The 20026-nt window shown below is 39.5% G+C and overlaps 1 protein-coding gene across 1 annotated transcript; it reads right to left on the reverse strand.

The window, feature by feature from the left end:
* Nucleotides 1-770: 770 nt before the first annotated feature.
* Nucleotides 771-7510, reverse strand: LOC119562465. The gene is made up of 2 exons (XM_037875652.1): nucleotides 6827-7510; nucleotides 771-2064 (listed from the first exon to the last, which is right to left on the reverse strand). The coding sequence occupies exon 2, from the start codon at nucleotides 1967-1969 to the stop codon at nucleotides 1337-1339; it is 633 nt and encodes a 210-aa protein (XP_037731580.1). The 5' UTR covers nucleotides 1970-2064; nucleotides 6827-7510; the 3' UTR covers nucleotides 771-1336.
* Nucleotides 7511-20026: the final 12516 nt, after the last annotated feature.

Genomic DNA, 20026 nt, shown 5'->3' on the forward strand with positions numbered 1-20026 from the left:
GAAACGGACGGACAGACGGACAGACGGACAGACGGACAGACGGACAGACGGACATGGCTAGATCGACTCGTCTAGTTATGCTGATCAAGAATATATATACTTTATGGGGTCGGAAACGTCTCCTTCACTGCGTTGCAAACTTCTGACTGAAATCAATATACCCTCTGCAAGGGTATAACAAATTATAGCTTCGGTGTTTTTCAACATATAACCTCCAACGCTTGGAAATAACATTTTTTAATTAGTTCTGAATTTCGAATTTAATTTTATCAAAATCGGACGACTATATCATATAGCTGCCATAGGAACGATCGGAAAATTGGTAGGAAAATAATATGAAACAAACTATAGCTTCGGTGTTTTTTAACATATAACCTCCTACGCTTGGAAATAACATTTTTTAATTAGTTCTGAATTTCGAATTTAATTTTATCAAAATCGGACGACTATATCATATAGCTGCCATAGGAACGATCGGAAAATTGGTAGGAAAATAATATGAAACAAACTATAGCTTCGGTGTTTTTTGACATATTATCTTATACTATTGGGAATATCATTTTTTAGCTACAAGGGTATATAAGCTTCGGCTTGCCGAAGCTAACTTCCTTTCTTGTTTTTTGTGTTTTTAAATTTAATAATTATAGCTGCAAGGGTATACAAGTTTTCTTATGCACTGATCCACTACCAAGCACTGAAAATGAACTGCCTCGTTTATTAATACCTTTATTACTTAGTTAAGATTACAAACATTATTAGTAGCACCCCTATATTAACCTGTTAAATGAAAATGATCTTAAACTGTATCGCTATTATCAGTGATTAAGTTTCCGCATATTTCACAATTAGATTAACTGCATTTAAATGCTTGATTGATAATGGAATTGTTAACTGATTCTCGTATAACATTAAAAACTTCCTTCAGTTATATAATCGATATGTAATGATGTTGTTTGCTCAGGAAGCAGGAGTAAATATGCAACTTCGCGAACCCACTGGTTTTATTTAAAACATTGCTGAGCCGTCATCTATGTAAATTGTGCGTTTATTTCAAGAGCTTTTCTATTCAACAATGTTACCAACTCCCTCGTTTCAGATCTTCCCTATCACATTGGTATCTAGAGTTAGTATTTTATGGTAATCTAGTATTATTTTTAATCTAGTATTTTGTTGTATGATCGTTGCTGGCCGACTTGTAGGGGGTAATTTATTAGCGATTATCAGCTGTGCTACGCCCCTGCTCGCAGCTTTCGATAGTCGGCATCGCAACGACCATAGAAAACAAAATAAACAGTGAGATGACCAAACATCGCCCGCGTTGAAGCGCTGTAGGCCTTCAATTAATGGGAAGAGGTGCCAGATGATGTACTGATCGTTTGTATACGCCTCGCTTGATTTTTACTAGAGCAACGCGCACCTTGCCATCCGATCCGTGCGTTACTTCGGTGACTCTGCCGAGCAGCCACTTCTGGGGCGGTAAATTGTCCTCTTTGATGACGACGATGGTTCCTGGTAGAAGGTTGGCCGATTCCTTTGTCCACTTAACTCTTTGCTGCAGCCGCGCTATGTAGTTACGGGACCAGTCTCGCCAAAACCTTCGCTTGATGGCTGATATAAGCTGCCAGCGTTGTAGATGAGTTAGGTCGTCGTCCGGATGAGGAGGTGCCGATCCTGGGGGTAGAGCAGCGAGCGTGGTGCCTACAAGAAAGTGGGCTGGAGTAATAGCCTCTCCGTCGTTAGGGTTGCTGCTGTCAGCTACTAGCGGACACGAGTTAAGCACTGCTTCCACTTCAACCAGGATCGTCTGGACTTCGTCCTCCTTCAGCAAGGCGCTTCTGACGGCCCTCAGAAAGAGGTGTTTGGCGGACTTGACGGCGGCCTCCCATAGGCCCCCGAAATGACCGGGGCGGAATGAAGACGAACTCAACCTGGTGATGGACGCCGTACGTTCCCAGTGTGCTGCGGACATCGGAGGCCATCTCCTGAATCAGCCGTGAGGAACCAACAAAATTGGTTGCATTGTCGCAGTACAGTCGATCGAGCGGGCCGCGCCGCCCAAAAAATCTGCTGAGACAGAGGATAAATGAGTTAGAAGTGAGATCCTTCAATAGTTCTAGGTGAACCACTTTCGTTGAAAAACATATGAATACTGCGACATACATTTTTAAAGCTGCCTTGCCACGCACTCCTAGCGACACTCGGATTGGACCGAAGAGATCGACTCCGCTTATTCTAAAGGGTCGACTGATTCTGACATGGTCAAGAGGCAGGTTTCCCATTATTTGCGACATTAACCGTGGCTTATACCGGAAACAGTGCATGCATCGGCGCACAACAGCACTGCACTCGCGTCGTGCATTGATCAACCAAATTGTCTGCCGAAGCAGGCTCGTGGTCCTGCATGGCAATTAGCATAGTGCAGGTGCTCGATGTACAATTTGACAAAACGATTCCCTTTAGGCATTAATATTGGGAATTTGGCACTGGGTTCTAGATCCGCGTGCGCTAGTCGACCGCCCACCCGCACCAATGTTAAAGTACGGGTTCCGAAAGTTTCGTTGCTGATAAATGGGCTAAGTTTTTGGTAAGAACTGGGTAATGGCAAATTTTTCTTTAATTTATTGAATTCGTCTACAAACGATTCACGCTGAACAGCCTGAGCTGAGAACGAAAAACTAAGCTCGGTGGCTGATGGGACGTGGTCGTTCCACAATTTCCAGGCCCCGCCGTAAACAAAACGAAAGATAAATGTTGTAATTCTCACAACCTTCACATAGGAAGAAGAATTTTCAACTACTTGTAGCAGCGGATGATTTGAGACAACAGCAACCGTATGGGCGATTACTGGCGGTTTCATTTCGAGTTGGCTTTCGAGGGGCGTGTCAGCCAAGTGCTGATTAACTGGCCAATGATTCGAGTCCATGGACAAAAACGAAGGGCCTTCAAACCATAGCGTCGTATCGAGATCTTTGACCGTAGTCCCTCGAGAGGGTAGGTCCGCTGGATTGAAGTTAGTCGGGAAGTGTCGCCAGACTGCAGTTGGAGCCAGTTCGTGAATAGCCGAAACCGTATTTGCGACGAATGTTTTAAGTTTTGACAGATGAGTGCGCAACCAAAAGAGAACAACTTCAGAATCCGACCACATAGTAACCTGCTCGACGCGGTAAAGATTAAGCGTTTGCACATCACTCCGTAACTTCGCTAAGAGGTGAGCCGCACAGAGTTCTAGTCGTGGAATACTAAGTCTATTGATCGGTGCTACCCTGGATTTGGCTGTTAGCAACCTAACTTTTATTCCCTCTGAGGTCACTGACCTTACGTACAGACAACAACCGTAAGCATCTTCTGACGCGTCCGCAAATCCGTGGATTTGATAAGTGCCGCCAAACTGAGTTCCGACATGCCGAGGGATGTTTAACGTTTCTAAATCTGTAAAGCAAGATGACACCGTCTTCCAACGATGCAGTAGGTCGGCGGGTATTTCGTCGCCCCATCCAATTTGTAGCGACCAGAGTTTTTGAATTAATATCTTTGCAAGGGTAACGATAGGGCAAATGAGTCCTAACGGATCGAACAGCCGCGCTGCAAATGAAAGCATGGATCGCTTTGTGGGTGGGTCTTCAAGCTGTAGATTCTGGGCGTTGAATTTGAACGTATCCTGTTTTGGACTCCAAGTGAGACCCAAAGTTTTCGTATCGGCGTCTTCTCCAATAAGGACTTCTGACTCGGCGACCTGTCGTTCGTTGGGGGTACCATTCGACGCCCACTTAGCCAAGACGAACCCTGCGGAATCTAAAATCTCTTTGATTTCCCCTCGCAATTTCCTTAACTCACAGATGGAATCGGCCCCTGTTAACAAGTCATCGACGTAAAAATCATTTGCTAGAGCCTGTGAAGCTAAGGGAAAAGAATCGGAGTAGATCTCGCTAAGCTGCTTCAAACACCGTATTGCAAGGAAAGGAGCACTTGCCGTAACATACGTAACGGTGTTAAGCCGATAAATTTGTAGAGGGTCTTGCGGGGTCTCACGCCATACAATTAACTGGAACTTTCTATGGGCCTCATCTAATACCACTTGTCTGTACATTTTAGTAATGTCTGCCGACATAGCAAATTTATGGAACCGGAATTTAAGCAGCGTGGCATACAGGCAAGGCTGAATTGGTGGCCCTACCAAGATAATTTCAGTCAATGAAATTTGGGAAGTTGTTTTGCATGACGCGTCGAATACGACTCTTAATTTAGTCGAAGAGCTTTCAGGTCGGAGAACGCACTGATACGGTATTAAATAATGAGGCTCGTTGGGTATCCTATTATCTGTAGCCTCCATGTGACCGAGAGCTAAGTATTCCTTCATAAACTGGATATACAACGAATGATTTGTTGGGTTCCCTTTCATACGCCGTTCTAAGGACAGAAACCGTCGTCGTGCAGTTTCATACGAGGAACCGAGACACGAAGGACTCGATTTGAAAGGCAGGCTAACTACAAATTTTCCTGTAGAGTCACGCGGGACGGTGCTAGCAAACGATTTTTCACTCAACACTTGATCAGGGGTATAGAGCTGCGATTTGGTTAAATCGGGTATTCTTTCAATTTCCCAGAACTTCCTTAGCGTGTGATCCAAATTGTTGTCCTCAGTAGCTACTAGAGTGGAGTATAAGATACATCGTGCGGGCGGATTTTCTTTATAGGTCCCTGACGCTACCCAGCCAAGGACAGTATTTTGTAGAGTTGGACCTGAGTGCTTGTGACGTATTTGTCCTTCCCTAAGCAAGTCGAAAAACAACTCAGCGCCGATCAGCATGTCGACGCGTTTGGGCTTGTAAAAGTAAGGGTCTGCCAAGGAGATATCATTACGAATCCAATCGGAAGATATTGCGGTTGCTTCTGGACGATACCCTGAGATCGACGGTAAAATTATGCATTCAACTGCCGCTTCGAAGGAGTTTAATCGCGACCCAATTGTCGTCTGGACTGCGAAGCTAGCTGAACACGCGGAATTCCCAATGCCTGAGAATTTAGCCTCATGCCGGTACCGTTTTAATTGCATATTATTTACTAATTCCTCCGTAATAAAATTAACCTGTGACCCTGAGTCTAGCAAAATCCTATCGCACAGCTTGGCTCCTGACTGACCTTGAACCTCGACAAGGGCCGTTACAAGTAAGACGTGATCTACCTTTTGGGGCATAGGCTGACTAACCGAGGTACTTAGTGACTGTTGGGCTACCTGATTGTCAATAGGCGATGACAATTGATTGCCCGACGGCACTTGGTAGGTTGAGGTATACCGATGCAGAAGTGTGTGATGAGCCTTCGTACAAATTCGACAACGAGATGACTGGCATGTTGCGACACTATGTCCTCTGCGTAGACAATTGATGCAAAGTGGTGCATTCTTTGCGAACTTGAACCGAGCTTCTACCGAGATATTAGCGTAAGATGTACAACTCTGAATGAAATGGCTGTCTGACTTGCAGAAGCAACATTTAGACTTAAGTTCTTCGACAGGTCGGGAAACTGCTAATGCCGCTATATCTGGGCTTGTTCCATAGCTGTCCCTGTTTGGGAGCTTTTCTGCCTGTCGTGGATTCCTCAGCCGCTAAGTGTTGGTATCGTTTATTAAGCGCCTCTGAGCAATCTTTTCATAACGGAATAGAATCGTAACTAAGTTGCTCTTCCCATCGCGACCGCGTTTTGGGATCTACTCTAGACATGACGATGTGAATTATCATTGCGTTGGCGAGAGTTTTCTCGTTGCCGAGCTAGAGAAGAGATTCATATATAGCAGTTACAGTGTCGACAAGGGATCGCAACGCCGAGGCGGATGGCGCTTGCATTGTTGGGATTTCAAACAATCGAGAGATACTTTTAAAGTATATTAGGCACGGATTATCATAAACCCTTACCAAGGCCGCATGGGCCTTTGCGTAATTTGCTTCTGTGATCTGGTAAGCCTTTACTGTTCCTAAGGCTTCCTTCTCTAAACAGGATAACAGATGATTAAGCTTTTCAACATTGGATAGAGATTCGTCATCGTGAACTAAGCTGTTAAATAAACCTATAAAATTTTTGAACTCGGCATAGTTGCCGCCGAATTTTGGGAGTTTCATTTATGGTAGTATTCTGCTGTGACTCGCTGAAGAATTTAAACTACTGTTATTTGCGAAGGTAGAATGATTTCTTTCTCCTTCGGGCCGGTTACAATTTGACACTAATAATGCCTTTGCGGATACACATAATTCTTCTTACTCCTCTCTACATGCTAATTTATTATTAATTGCCTCTAATTGTTGTTGCAACTCGAACGCCTTTTCGATGTATCCATTTAAAATACCTAAACGACATTCCATTTCGCACGCATTAGGGGGAGTTACTTGACCACGAACTGTGGCCTCAATTCTAATTATATGATTCTTATTCCGCTCAAGCTGTTCCAGAAATTCGTTTGTGTCGTCCTCCGCTGAGGGAGTTCTGCCAAAACGTTTCCGACTTCCACCCATTGTGACTAGCAACTTCCCGTTTTTAGATTATTTCTAACAAGCAAATGCCAATGCAATGCTGCTGGTAGCGATAGAATGTCTGCACTGTCCCACCGTACTAAAATTCTTAGCCAGGCTATGCGCGATTGGAGCAAGGTAGGCGAAAAGACCGACACAACCAAAGAGCGCGCGAGGATTGGGGCAAGGCAGATTAAGCAAGACCGAATGTGTGTGTTTGTATGTGTTGGGTATGGGCCTTTGTGTGTGTATGTGACTGAAAGCCAAGTGAATTATGATATGTGTTTGTGCAAGTGAAGGAAATAAAGTTTGCATATATTTACGTAAGCCACTTTTCCATATACAATACGGATCGCTGTAAAGGCGCTCCTGCGATGAGATTGCGATTGGGATGTACTTCTCGGTGTTTCCGACGAGGTTAGGTTGAAGCCCGCAGATGCTCTCCTGTGACGAAATGGAGGTTAGGGACGCAGCCGATGTGCGCTCCCTCTACGATGATGTATGTGGGGCTCACCCCTCTCCGGGTGCTCCAGCGACGAAAGACGACTTTTATTGCACCTCTCTATGGGTGCCGACGAGAATGTGGCGAGGAGATGGACGCAGCCGATGTGCGCTCCCTCTACGCCGAGATGTAAGTGGGTACTGCGCTCCGGCTGTGCGGGCGCTCCAACGACGAAAGATGAAATTAAAGTTGCACGGGCGCGTAAATGCATCTCCAAATCTTAGACCATGCACCCAATGTGCGATGCCGATGCATTTGTTGCGCAACGCAAATTGGCCGCGTGCACTTGTTATATAACTCTTGGTGATTTGCCAACTTATAACAATACGCAAGTCCGAAGTTTAGAAGACGGCCAAGAACCAGTGAGTCCACCCGGGGGGCGCCAATGTTTGTTCAGGAAGCAGGAGTAAATATGCAACTTCGCGAACCCACTGGTTTTATTTAAAACATTGCTTAGCCGTCATCTATGTAAATTGTGCGTTTATTTCAAGAGCTTTTCTATTCAACAATGTTACCAACTCCCTCGTTTTAGATCTTCCCTATTACATTGGTATATAAAGTTAGTATTTTATGGTAATCTAGTATTATTTTTAATCTAGTATTTTGTTGTATGATCGTTGCTTGCCGACTTGTAGGGGGTAATTTATTAGCGATTATCAGCTGTGCTACGCCCCTGCTCGCAGCTTTCGATAGTCGGCATCGCAACGACCATAGAAAACAAAACAAACAGTGAGATGACCAACCAGATGTTATTATTGCATGAACATTTTATATAATAAATGTATGTACATAACTTATATGGTTTTGATTTAGATTAATATTATCTGAACTTTTAGTATCTATATCTTCTAATATGCTCTTAGAATCAGCACACACTACAATTAAAGATATAATTGTTTCTTATAAACTTTAACTCTTAACCTTTCATTTCCGGCATCTCAGTTACAACTGGATTACACTCTAGACTATGTTGTTTCAGTTTCTTGATATCATCAAAATGTTGCACACACGTACTACACAAATGCATTTTTTTCTCTTTTTTCTTCACTTTTTGCAAAGTAATCTGAGGGAAAAGAAGAAACACATTTTATAAAATTTCTACATTTTTCTTGTTTATTGTATGAAACATATATGTATATAGTTACCTCGAAATGTTTGTAATCCAAACATAGTGATATACATCCTCCTTTTCATAAAGCAAGAATCTATATAGAGACACTATTTGCTCTCCCCGAACCTCTGCCCAACCTCTGATCGAAGCTAACTTCGATTTCTCAACACACCCAACAAAAGCGAAGCAACAGCAATAGTGCTGAAGATCTATTCAAAAACAAAACAGTGAGTGAGAGCGATGCATATATATTATTTTCCATAAAACCCACCGCAGGAAAGAGTTTCAAGATCACATCGAACATTTTAAAAACTTGGAAAAATATCGTTTTTCGCCTTGGTGGCACCATTGGCAAAGTCTAGAAAGGGAACGGCAGAGCATATGGTGTCTCTATATATGGTGACTCTATGTCCTTTTCTAGAAGTAAGACGTTACTAGTTTTGTTATTGGTGAAATATTATGAACCGACTATTGTGCGATCATACACGTCTAATCCCAATACCCTCTACACACAGCCGCTTACAAATCGCTGTTGCAAATTTAAGCGGATTCCTACTCATGCTGATCGACATAAGCATCCGAAAGAAAAACTAAATATAATTTGAACGCTAACATGTGGAATGTTTTAAGCGCCAAATGATTATTTTATCAAGGATGAGATTTCCATACAGGCAAGCGTAGTGGAATGAATAGGCCTTAGTGTGGGCTAACGTTTTGACGCTATTGAATATTTATACACCCAAAAAATAAACATCACCCTCAATTCAAGAAATTCGTCGTTAAATCAAGAAAATCGCCTATGATTTTCATCCAACGGCGACACGCCTTTATTTTAAATAAATACTTTTCTTGAATTTATGTTTTGTAATTTCTGGAAATAATGACAAATTTTTCTTAAGTGTATGGTATAAAACCTAAAAATTAAGGAAAATTTTCTTAAAATAAGAAAAAAAATATTTATAATGTAAGATTACCTTTTTTTTACATTTGAGGAATTTTTGTTGGTTTTGTATACCAATTTTGGATTTTAAATGGATAAAACCTTTTCTAATTTTAATGGCAATTATTACATGGGAATATAGTCTATAAATTTGGAGATTTACCTGAATTTATTAGAGATTTGTTTTATATAAATACTTTTTATAAACATATTAATAACAAATGAAACAAGAAAGGAAGTTAGCTTCGGCAAGCCGAAGCTTATATACCCTTGCAGCTATATTTTTTAAATTTAAAAACACAAAAAATGATATTCCCAATAGTATAAGATAATATGTCAAAAAACACCGAAGCTATAATTTGTTTCATATTATTTCCTACCAATTTTCCGATCGTTCCTATGGCATCTATATGATATAGTCGTCCGATTTTGATAAAATTAAATTCAAAATTCAGAACTAATTAAAAAATGTTATTTCCAAGCGTTGGAGGTTATATGTTGAAAAACACCGAATCTATAATTTGTGTCCTATTATTTTTCCACCAATTTTCCGATCGTTCCTATGGCAGCTATATGATATAGTCGTCCGATTTCGATAAAATTTAATTCAAAATTCAAAACTAATTAAAAAATGTTATTTCCAAGCTTAGGAAGTTATATGCTAAAAAACACCAAAGATATAATTTCTTAAAAATTTTTTTTTCGATTATTCCTATGGGAGCTATAAGATATAGTTGTCCGATCCGGCTGGTTCCGACTTATATACTACCTGCAAAAGATATAAGACTTTTGGGAAAGTTTCAGCCCGATAGCTTTAAAACTGAGAGACTAGTTTGCGTAGAAACGGACGGACAGACGGACATTAGTAGATCGACTCGTCTAGTCATGCTGATCAAGAATATATATACTTTATGGGGTCGGAAACGTCACCTTCACTGCGTTGCAAACTTCTGACTGAAATCAATATACCCTCTGCAAGGGTATAATAATAAATGCAAGGCTATAATAAATATTTCATTATTTCGCTGACCGTTTCCTCGACAGCTATATGTTAGAGTCTTCCGATTTGTATTAAATATAATTCGAAATTCTTAAAAATACACAAAATGTTATTTCCAATAGTATAAGATAATATAACAAAAATCACCGAAGCTATAATTTGTTTCATATTATTTTCCCACAAATTTTCCGATCGTTCCTATAGCAGCTATATGATGTAGTCGTCCGATTTTGATAAAACTTAATTCGAAACAAGAAAGGAAGTTAGCTTCGGCAAGCCGAAGCTTATATACCCTTGCAGCTATAATTATTAAATTTAAAAACTCAAAAAATGATATTCCCAATAGTATAAGATAATATGTCACAAAACACCGAAGCTATAATTTGTTTCATATTATTTTCCTACCAATTTTCCGATCGTTCCTATGGCAGCTATATGATATAGTCGTCCGATTTTGATAAAATTAAATTCGAAACTCAGAACTAATTAAAAAATGTTATTTCCAAGCGTAGGAGGTTATATGTTAAAAAACACCGAAGCTATAATTTGTTTCATATTATTTTCCTACCAATTTTGCGATCGTTCCTATGGCAGCTATATGACATAGTCGTCCGATTTTGATAAAATTTAATTCGAAATTCAGAACTAATTAAAAAATGTTATTTCTAAGCGTTGGAGGTTATATGTTGAAAAACACCGAAGCTATAATTTTTTTCATATTATTTTTCCACAAATTTTGCGATCGTTCCTATGGCAGCTATATGATATAGTCGTCCGATTTCGATAAAATTTAATTCAAAATTCAAAATTATTTAAAAATTGTTATTTCCAAGCTTAGGAGTTTATATGCTAAAAAACACCAAAGATATAATTTTTTTCATTTTTTTGTCCGATTATTCCTATGGGAGCTATAAGATATAGTTGTCCGATCCGGCTGGTTCCGACTTATATACTACCTGCAAAAGATATAAGACTTTTGGGAAAGTTTCAGCTCGATAGCTTTAAAACTGAGAGACTAGTTTGCGTAGAAACGGACGGACAGACGGACAGACGGACAGACGGACAGACGGACATGGCTAGATCGACTCGTCTAGTCATGCTGATCAAGAATATATATAATTTATGGGGTCGGAAACGTCTCCTTCACTGCGTTGCAAACTTCTGACTGAAATCAATATACCCTCTGCAAGGGTATAAAAATCCTTACAGCTGCGGCAACAAAATTAGCAGCAATGTGTAGGCAATTCTTCTTTGTCCTACAAAATGGTCATTTTTTGCAATATTTGTATTCTGTTTGTAAGGGTAAGTAGGGTTACATATCTACTAAAGTGGTTACGCCCACAATGCGGATGGTTTTTAAAATTTCGATACATTTATCAAAAAAGTAGTAAAGTTATACGGCAACAAAATAGCACCACTTAAAGAAAAGGCTTAAAAAACTTAAAATGAACGCGATTTGAAAATTCGTTCTGATTGAAATGTAAAGCTTGGGCTGCAACTACAACAACAAGGGCAGTCCTTGACGTCACTAGACACCAGAATCTTTCCTTGGCAAAATTGTTGTGTGACTCTTTCAAAATAGCTCAAGGGCAGTTTTTTTATACCCTTGCAAAGGGTATATTGATTTCAGTCAGAAGTTTGCAACGCAGTGAAGGAGACGTTTCCGACCCCATAAAGTATATATATTCTTGATCAGCATGACTAGACGAGTCGATCTAGCCATGTCCGTCTGTCCGTCTGTCCGTCCGTTTCTACGCAAACTAGTCTCTCAGTTTTAAAGCTATCGGGCTGAAACTTTCCCAAAAGTCTTATATCTTTTGCAGGTAGTATATAAGTCGGAACCAGCCGGATCGGACAACTATATCTTATAGCTCCCATAGGAATATTCGGACAAAAAAATGAAAAAAAATTATATCTTTGGTGTTTTTTAGCATATAAACTCCTAAGCTTGGAAATAACAATTTTTAAATAATTTTGAATTTTGAATTAAATTTTATCGAAATCGGACGACTATATCATATAGCTGCCATAGGAACGATCGGAAAATTTGTGGAAAAATAATATGAAACAAGAAAGGAAGTTAGCTTCGGCAAGCCGAAGCTTATATACCCTTGCAGCTATAATTATTAAATTTAAAAACACAAAAAATGATATTCCCAATAGTATAAGATAATATGTCAAAAAACACCGAAGCTATAATTTGTTTCATATTATTTTCGTACCAATTTTCCGATCGTTCCTATGGCAGCTATATGATATAGTCGTCCGATTTTGATAAAATTAAATTCGAAATTCAGAACTAATTAAAAAATGTTATTTCCAAGCGTAGGAGGTTATATGTTAAAAAACACCGAAGCTATAATTTGTTTCATATTATTTTCTTACCAATTTTGCGATCGTTCCTATGGCAGCTATATGACATAGTCGTCCGATTTTGATAAAATTTAATTCGAAACTCAGAACTAATTAAAAAATGTTATTTCCAAGCGTTGGAGGTTATATGTTGAAAAACACCGAAGCTATAATTTTTTTCATATTATTTTTCCACAAATTTTCCGATCGTTCCTATGGCAGCTATATGATATAGTCGTCCGATTTCGATAAAATTTAATTCAAAATTCAAAATTATTTAAAAATTGTTATTTCCAAGCTTAGGAGTTTATATGCTAAAAAACACCAAAGATATAATTTTTTTTCATTTTTTTGTCCGATTATTCCTATGGGAGCTATAAGATATAGTTGTCCGATCCGGCTGGTTCCGACTTATATACTACCTGCAAAAGATATAAGACTTTTGGGAAAGTTTCAGCCCGATAGCCTTAAAACTGAGAGACTAGTTTGCGTAGAAACGGACGGACAGACGGACAGACGGACAGACGGACATGGCTAGATCGACTCGTCTAGTTATGCTGATCAAGAATATATATACTTTATGGGGTCGGAAACGTCTCCTTCACTGCGTTGCAAACTTCTGACTGAAATCAATATACCCTCTGCAAGGGTATAAAAAATTATAGCTTCGGTGTTTTTCAACATATAACCTCCAACGCTTGGAAATAACATTTTTTAATTAGTTCTGAATTTCGAATTAAATTTTATCAAAATCGGACGACTATGTCATATAGCTGCCATAGGAACGATCGCAAAATTGGTAGGAAAATAATATGAAACAAATTATAGCTTCGGTGTTTTTTAACATATAACCTCCTACGCTTGGAAATAACATTTTTTAATTAGTTCTGAGTTTCGAATTTAATTTTACCAAATCGGACGACTATATCATATAGCTGCCATAGGAACGATCGGAAAATTGGTTGGAAAATAATATGAAACAAATTATAGCTTCGGTGTTTTTTGACATATTATCTTATACTATTGGGAATATCATTTTTTGTGTTTTTAAATTTAATAATTATAGCTGCAAGGGTATATAAGCTTCGGCTTGCCGAAGCTAACTTCCTTTCTTGTTTTCTTCGGTTTTGCATTAAGAACATAGTTTTATAACATTTCTGCAAAGATTTTCGATGTGTTTTAGTTATGGGGCTTGAAAGGTCCCCATTATACCATTTAGCTTAAGCGGATTGATACTTTAGACGACTCTCTATCAGTTTTTTTTGGTTTATAATCGTGGTAATGCTTCCAAAATAAATTAATTTTGTATTACGAATAAAATTGCATCATAATTTCTGAGCTATAAAAGTTTGATCCAGTATGGGCTTACATTATGACATGGTACCATTATTATAGAACGAGAATATGCCCATACTATGATACATGCTTCACCATTGCTATTCTTTGCAAATGTGAATTGGGGACTCAATTTTGGATTTTTAATTTATCTGATGTAAATTTTAAGCCTTTTTCATCTACACATAAGCAATTTTCAGCCGCCAGACCATAAAAGAGTTTCCCTTTAATTGTGGGCCTTATTTAAGACTCGTCCTTCTAATTCACCCATGCTCTGTAGTCTAGGGAGATTTTTTTTTTGACGTTAAGTGCATACTTTTTTTTAATTTACATTATATCCAACTTTTTATGTACTTACAAATATATAAAAAAAATACAACTTGATAGGCGGCTTAAACAAGACCTACGTGCATTCATGCACATAACTTTTTAACAGTTATGGGGTCATTGCGGCTTTCGCACTGCGTGCTGTTCTTTTGTGTTCTTGTTTTAGGTAACTAATAATCATTATTTTAAAGAAGAAAGAATGACCTTCTATTTTGACCATTACAGTGCGCTTAATGACCCATTGGGAACACTATTTTATTCATTATTTTACCAATTCACTTAGTAGTACTTATTCTTAATACAACAAAACGAAAAACAGCCGAAAAATCTAAGCAAATGAAGTTTTAAGCCGAAAACCGTTAATAGTGCTATTTTTGTTGCCGCATAATTTTGCTACTTTTATGATAAATGTATCAAAGTTTTCAGAAACCATCCGCATTGTGGGCGTAACCACTTTTATTTTAGTTAAAAGATATGTAAGCCTACTTACCCTTACAAACAGAATAAAAATATTGCAAAAAATGACCATTTTGTAGTACAAAGAAGAATTGCATACACATTGGTGCTATTTTTGTTGCCGCAACTGTACCTCAGATAGCCCCGGCATGAACTCGGACCCGCAACTGCTCACACCATAGCCAGGCGTCTTAACAACTCGGCCATGCGTTCTTCTTGTCATACAATGACTAAAGAGGGCTATGGTGTTTTTGGTCCAGCCTTAGGCATACCAATAACGTTTATTCTAATCTAATCGAATCAGGTACTTTTGTACGATTGTTTATTGACCGGACGTCTTTACCAGCTAGACCACCATCAAAATGTATAAAAACAAGAAAGAACGCTACAGTCGAGTACCTCTACTATCAGAGTGGGCGTGGCACTCTGCTGAAACAAACTTGCGCTGCGCAGGAATCTCAGAAATCTGCATGCCTAATCCCAGTATTGTAGCTTTTATAGTTTCCGAGGTCTCAGCGTTCATACGGACAGACGGACAGACGGACATGGCTAGATAGACTCGGCTAGTGATCCTGATGAAGAATATATATACTTTATTGGGTCGGAAACGCTTCCTTCTGCCTGTTACATACTTTCCGACGAATCTAGTATACCCTTTTACTCTTTCAGTAACGGGTATAAAAAGTCACTTTTCCCTTAAAATATGGGTATTTCTTTACTAAATTTAAGTAAGAAGTTACCATTATTTCATGAAAAAAAAATCAAGACAAATTCGCCATTAGCTAAAGAAAAAATTAAAAATCTTTCTCTTCTTAAAAAAAAAAAAATTATGGCGAAATTCCGTAAATTTTAGAATTTTTTTCTGTAATCAAGAAAATTTTGTCTTAATTCAAGAAAATATTTCTTAATTCAATGGCGTTTTAAAATCGCGGGCGATTTTCTAATATTTATGGTGATTGTTCTTTTGAGTGTAGCACCTCCCTCGCATGCTGCTCTTTGACTATATCCATTTATAAGAAACAAGTTGCGGAAGTTGCATGCGCCTTCAAATGGCAACAATTTTCTTATAACGGCGCCATTGCAGTTCAAATGAATTTGCTTCTCAAAAAAAAAATACCGAAGCGCCAAGTACAAAAATAACATAAGATCGTATAAAATTACTGAACAAAACAAGGGAATCATGAATCGGTTTGCGTGTGCGGTCCCATTTTCGGCTGCAGTAAGCTGTAGCGACTTTAACCCGTCCCTTTCCTTCATAGTGTTGCAATTTGAGTCGATAATGGGAGATAGCTGCATCAGCGGGATGAATCTGACGGGCGATCTGGCCATTTCAGGATTAATCCCGGATCGCTCTGAGATTACCTTAAATGGCACTCATGGCACTCCAATTTTAGAAGAGGCCATGTAATATGGCGGGGGAGGAACGATGATGATCAGCAGATGTTAGTATAGTCGCAGCCATATTATCTAACCAGACAGATGCCGCTGGAAGTTCTAAGATACATTTTTCGTGCTTAAAACTAAATAAAAGTGAGTGATAGGAAAGTTAACATGTTAGTTCGATATTTATTAGTAATCATCTGGCAGCCGGGGTCCCAACACAAAGGGCTCCGGGATATTTACTTGGGAGTTCCACGGATCTCTGCGCGATTTCTTCATACATACCAGCCACGATTTGGGCTGCCAGCAACCGGTGTCCGTTCGACCAGCACAGATGACCAGCCATAATCGCCTATCACAGTCGACGCCGACGACATCCAGCATTATCCGGTGAGACCGTTCCGGAATACCACATCCACCTCATTCGGGAACTTCCAGCCATCGCAGCGCGGCGTTGAGGAGTTCCGCCATTTTGTCTGGCAGCCGAACCTCGGACTGCCTTTGCGCAACTCACCATAGTGCGTCAGTTTTCCTTTGTGGAGACCCGTATTGCCGCTGGCCTCCGGCGAGAAGTCTTCAGCCCGGGCTATAATCGCCCTCCAGGCCCGGCCCAGTAGTGGCTAAGATTTAGGACAGTTAAATACATGTGTACCTTGATTATTGATATTGATATTAACTTTTCTGTTTAATTGTGTATTTATCCGGAGTTAGATCCGAGAGCCTTATTTGTCCTCGTCGTTTGCCTAGAATCAGAAAGGTCGCAAGTATTAGTTAAATTGTATAGTTGACAGCGCAGATTACGTACCATTTGGCCTGTCCCTTCTTTTCCCCAGGAGCTCTTCAGGATTAGGTGACCCGACACGCTAGAGTTATCTTCAAGTAGTTAGTCCGGGTTGTTTCAGGGGAGCTTCCCAAATAATTACGAGTGCCCAGTAGTGTGTTCTTTGATCATCAATCGCAAACTGAATTCTTTATTTAAATATTCGTCTTACAATGCTTAAATGTTTACTTGTACTTATGCTGACCTAGCGGAATGGAATCGAAATTGGAGCGGATGCATGTGTGGGGTTTGGATCCGAAGTGGCCCCGATGTTTGTGTTTGGTTGGCAACTTGTTGCCAACAATGTGTTTGTCTGGGGGTGGACCGCCGAGGGTAAGTGCTGAGGCGGTAACTAAATGTTTGGTTGCCGTAGGGGTTTCGGTGGGGGACCGCCGAGGGTAAGTGCTGAGGCGGTAACTCCTCCTCCCTCAAACTGAACTACCGACCATAATGGAGCGATGGTAGGTGTGAAGGTGGCAGTTGGAGCAATAGTTGGGGTGAACGTCGCAAGTGGTGTATCTGGTGTGAAGGTGGTCGCCCTTCTTGAAAAACAGTCCACGGCCAACACCACTATCAGTAACACGGCTAACATTGTATACGTCGCTGTTGTGTGTATTGCTGTTCCCGTTTGTATCCTGTTGATCTGTAGCTTCGTTTCGATATCTTCCATCTTTAGCTCGTGTATTCCCAATTCTTGGGTTGTTCTATTCTTTTTGATAGTTTCGATTTGAGGTATCTCCAGCTTTAGCTTTGCCGTGCCAAGCTTCTGTACCGCCTCATACTGGACGTTGTTTACCATGTTAGCTCGTGTATTCCCAATTCTTGGGTTGTTCTATTCTTTTTGATAGTTTCGATTTGAGGTATCTCCAGTTTTAGCTTTGCCATGCCAAGCTTCTGTACCGCCTCATACTGGACGTTGCTCACCATGGTTTTGCATTTATTAAATGTGATTAATGCCGATCTATTCACCGTTCTCTCTTGCCACAGTCCGTTTGCAACTTTACATTTTCTCCGTTGAAAATTGCAATATATCCCTCTTCTGGTTCAAAAATCCTGGTTATGAGCCCTGCATCTCTTGTCTCGCAGTCCGCTTCCTTTCCGCTGATCAGTTTTTTAAGACAATTTTCATTAATTTGGTTTACAATTACAATTACAATTACAAAGAATACGTTCCTTTTTTAAAAATGGGTCATTTTATTGCAAATATTAAGTCTGTCTTATTCATTATTGCTTTAAGTTCTAGAAACTCGTACATATGTTCTTCTGATAGTATCTGTATACCCTGCTCTTCTAGTTCTTGTAAGCATTTAGTTGTTTCCTGTTTGTCGAATATAAATTTTGAGATTAATCCCATCTTCGCCAATAACAAACTTTCAGCTACATCGTTTAAATTGAATCCGAGCATATCTATTGTTACTGAAATTCTGTCGATGTATTCTAGCCTATAAATCCTCTTATCTTCTTTTAAAAACGATTTGCTTATTCCATTCCTGTAATTATTTATAAACGTGGTAACTCTGCTTTGTTCCTCATTTATAAATTTTGTCAAATTCTTAAACATTATGCTGAACTTACTGCCTGTCCTTTCCTGTGAATTCATGGCCTCTCTCAATCTCCTCTCTTCTTCTTGCATCTTCCTTAATTCTTCTTCTAACCTTATTGCATCTTCTGCGTCTAGGTTTCCTGTAATGTTATGTTTTATGTTCTCTATCGCTTCGTGATATTCTTGTGGTCTTACTATATGTATGAGTGTTTTGTGTGTCTGGATTATTTTCGCTGTGCCTAAGTTGATTTAAGCTAATGGTTCGTCTCCTTGTAATGGCCGAATCTCGATTCTCCTTTCTGCGGCCATGGTCATTGGCCATCTGCAATTATTATTGTTCATTGGGTTTACTTAGTCTTCTTATCTTTTCCTTGTGAATCTGGGGCTTAGTTGATGTTTGTGTTAACACCTTGTGTTTCGAGAATCGAGGAGTAAGCTTGTCTCTCCTGTTCTCTTTTCTGAATATTGTATGTCCTGCTTCTACCGGGCTTGGGTCTTGCCTATCTGCATTCGCTGCTTCTATTCTTTTACTCTTTTGTTGTTCTACCCTTTCTTTTATCTTTGGATATAATTCGGCTTGGAACGCATTGATTTTCTGTAAATAATCGTGTTCATTATTAAATGATACGTTATTCAGAAAATTGTGCGTTCTGCCCGTGAACAACTACTGCGGTGTTAGTTTTGTAGCTGAATGAATAGCGTTGTTGTATGTTATGAATGCCTCATTCAGTACTTCTTCATGTCTGATTTCTAGTTTGTTTGTTTTCTTTGCTTCGCTTATTAGTCTGTATATCTCTGTTATCGTGGAACGTAATCTGTCGACCGTGGAATTGCTCGACGACTGCTGAAAGGAAGTTGTATGCAGTTCCAATTCGAACTGCCTACAAAAATCCTTAAACAAATTGGAAGAGAATTCTACCCCTTGATCGCAGATTATCTTTATAGGTACCCCAAACAAAGCCATGAAGCTTTTTATCGCCTTGACTATGTTCACGCTTTCTTTTCCTGGGATCGTCAATCCCAACGCGTATCTTGAAAATTTATCAATGATGGTTAATACATTTTTTTTGTTCACCAAGTACAAGTCTATATGTATTATTTCCATGGGTCTTTCTGGTGTCTCTGTCAAGCTATACTTGATCTTGTGTGGTTTCCTGTCGTATTTTTGCGTTTGACAACTATCGCAATTATTAATTGTTTGCGTTATTGCCTGTTTCATATGCGGAAAGAACACCTTACTTTTCAGGTGTGCTAAGGTCTAGTCTATTCCCCTATGATTGCTTCTTTCATGGTATTCCCTAATGACTTGTTCTTGTTCGTTTTTCTCTGTTATATCTGGCAATAAGACTGTACATCTTATCGCTTTATATAACTTACTATAAGCAAAATAGTTGCAGTAAACCTCTTGGATTGTTATTACCAAGTCCTCTGGTATTAATAACGCTACCGTTCTTTTGGGTTTTAAAATTTCCTTCAATCTACGGGCAATTGTTTCTTCATCAAACTTATTTTCTGTCCAGATTATTCTTAATTCATTCCTGAATGGAATTTGTTTCGCTACTCTTGGTACTCTTCCTTCCTCTACAACCACTTGGATATTGTATTCATTTAGTGGTTTTTCCGATATCGGGATCCAAGCTGTAGGTCTTCCCCCGCGGAGTGAATCGTCTCTCCGTTAGTTGCTTCTTCCGAGGAATTCTCCAGCACGTTAAGCTCTGGTTGGATTCTGCTTAACGCGTCCGCTACTACGTTCAAAG

This window comes from Drosophila subpulchrella, unplaced genomic scaffold, assembly GCF_014743375.2.
Source record: "Drosophila subpulchrella strain 33 F10 #4 breed RU33 unplaced genomic scaffold, RU_Dsub_v1.1 Primary Assembly Seq49, whole genome shotgun sequence".
In the NCBI taxonomy this organism is placed as follows: Eukaryota; Metazoa; Arthropoda; class Insecta; order Diptera; family Drosophilidae; genus Drosophila; species Drosophila subpulchrella.

What these genes read in the sequence shown, in the direction of transcription:
- LOC119562465 (XM_037875652.1), bottom strand. Translation starts at nt 1,969, where the DNA reads ATGTCCGCAGCACACTGGGAACGTACGGCGTCCATCACCAGGTTGAGT.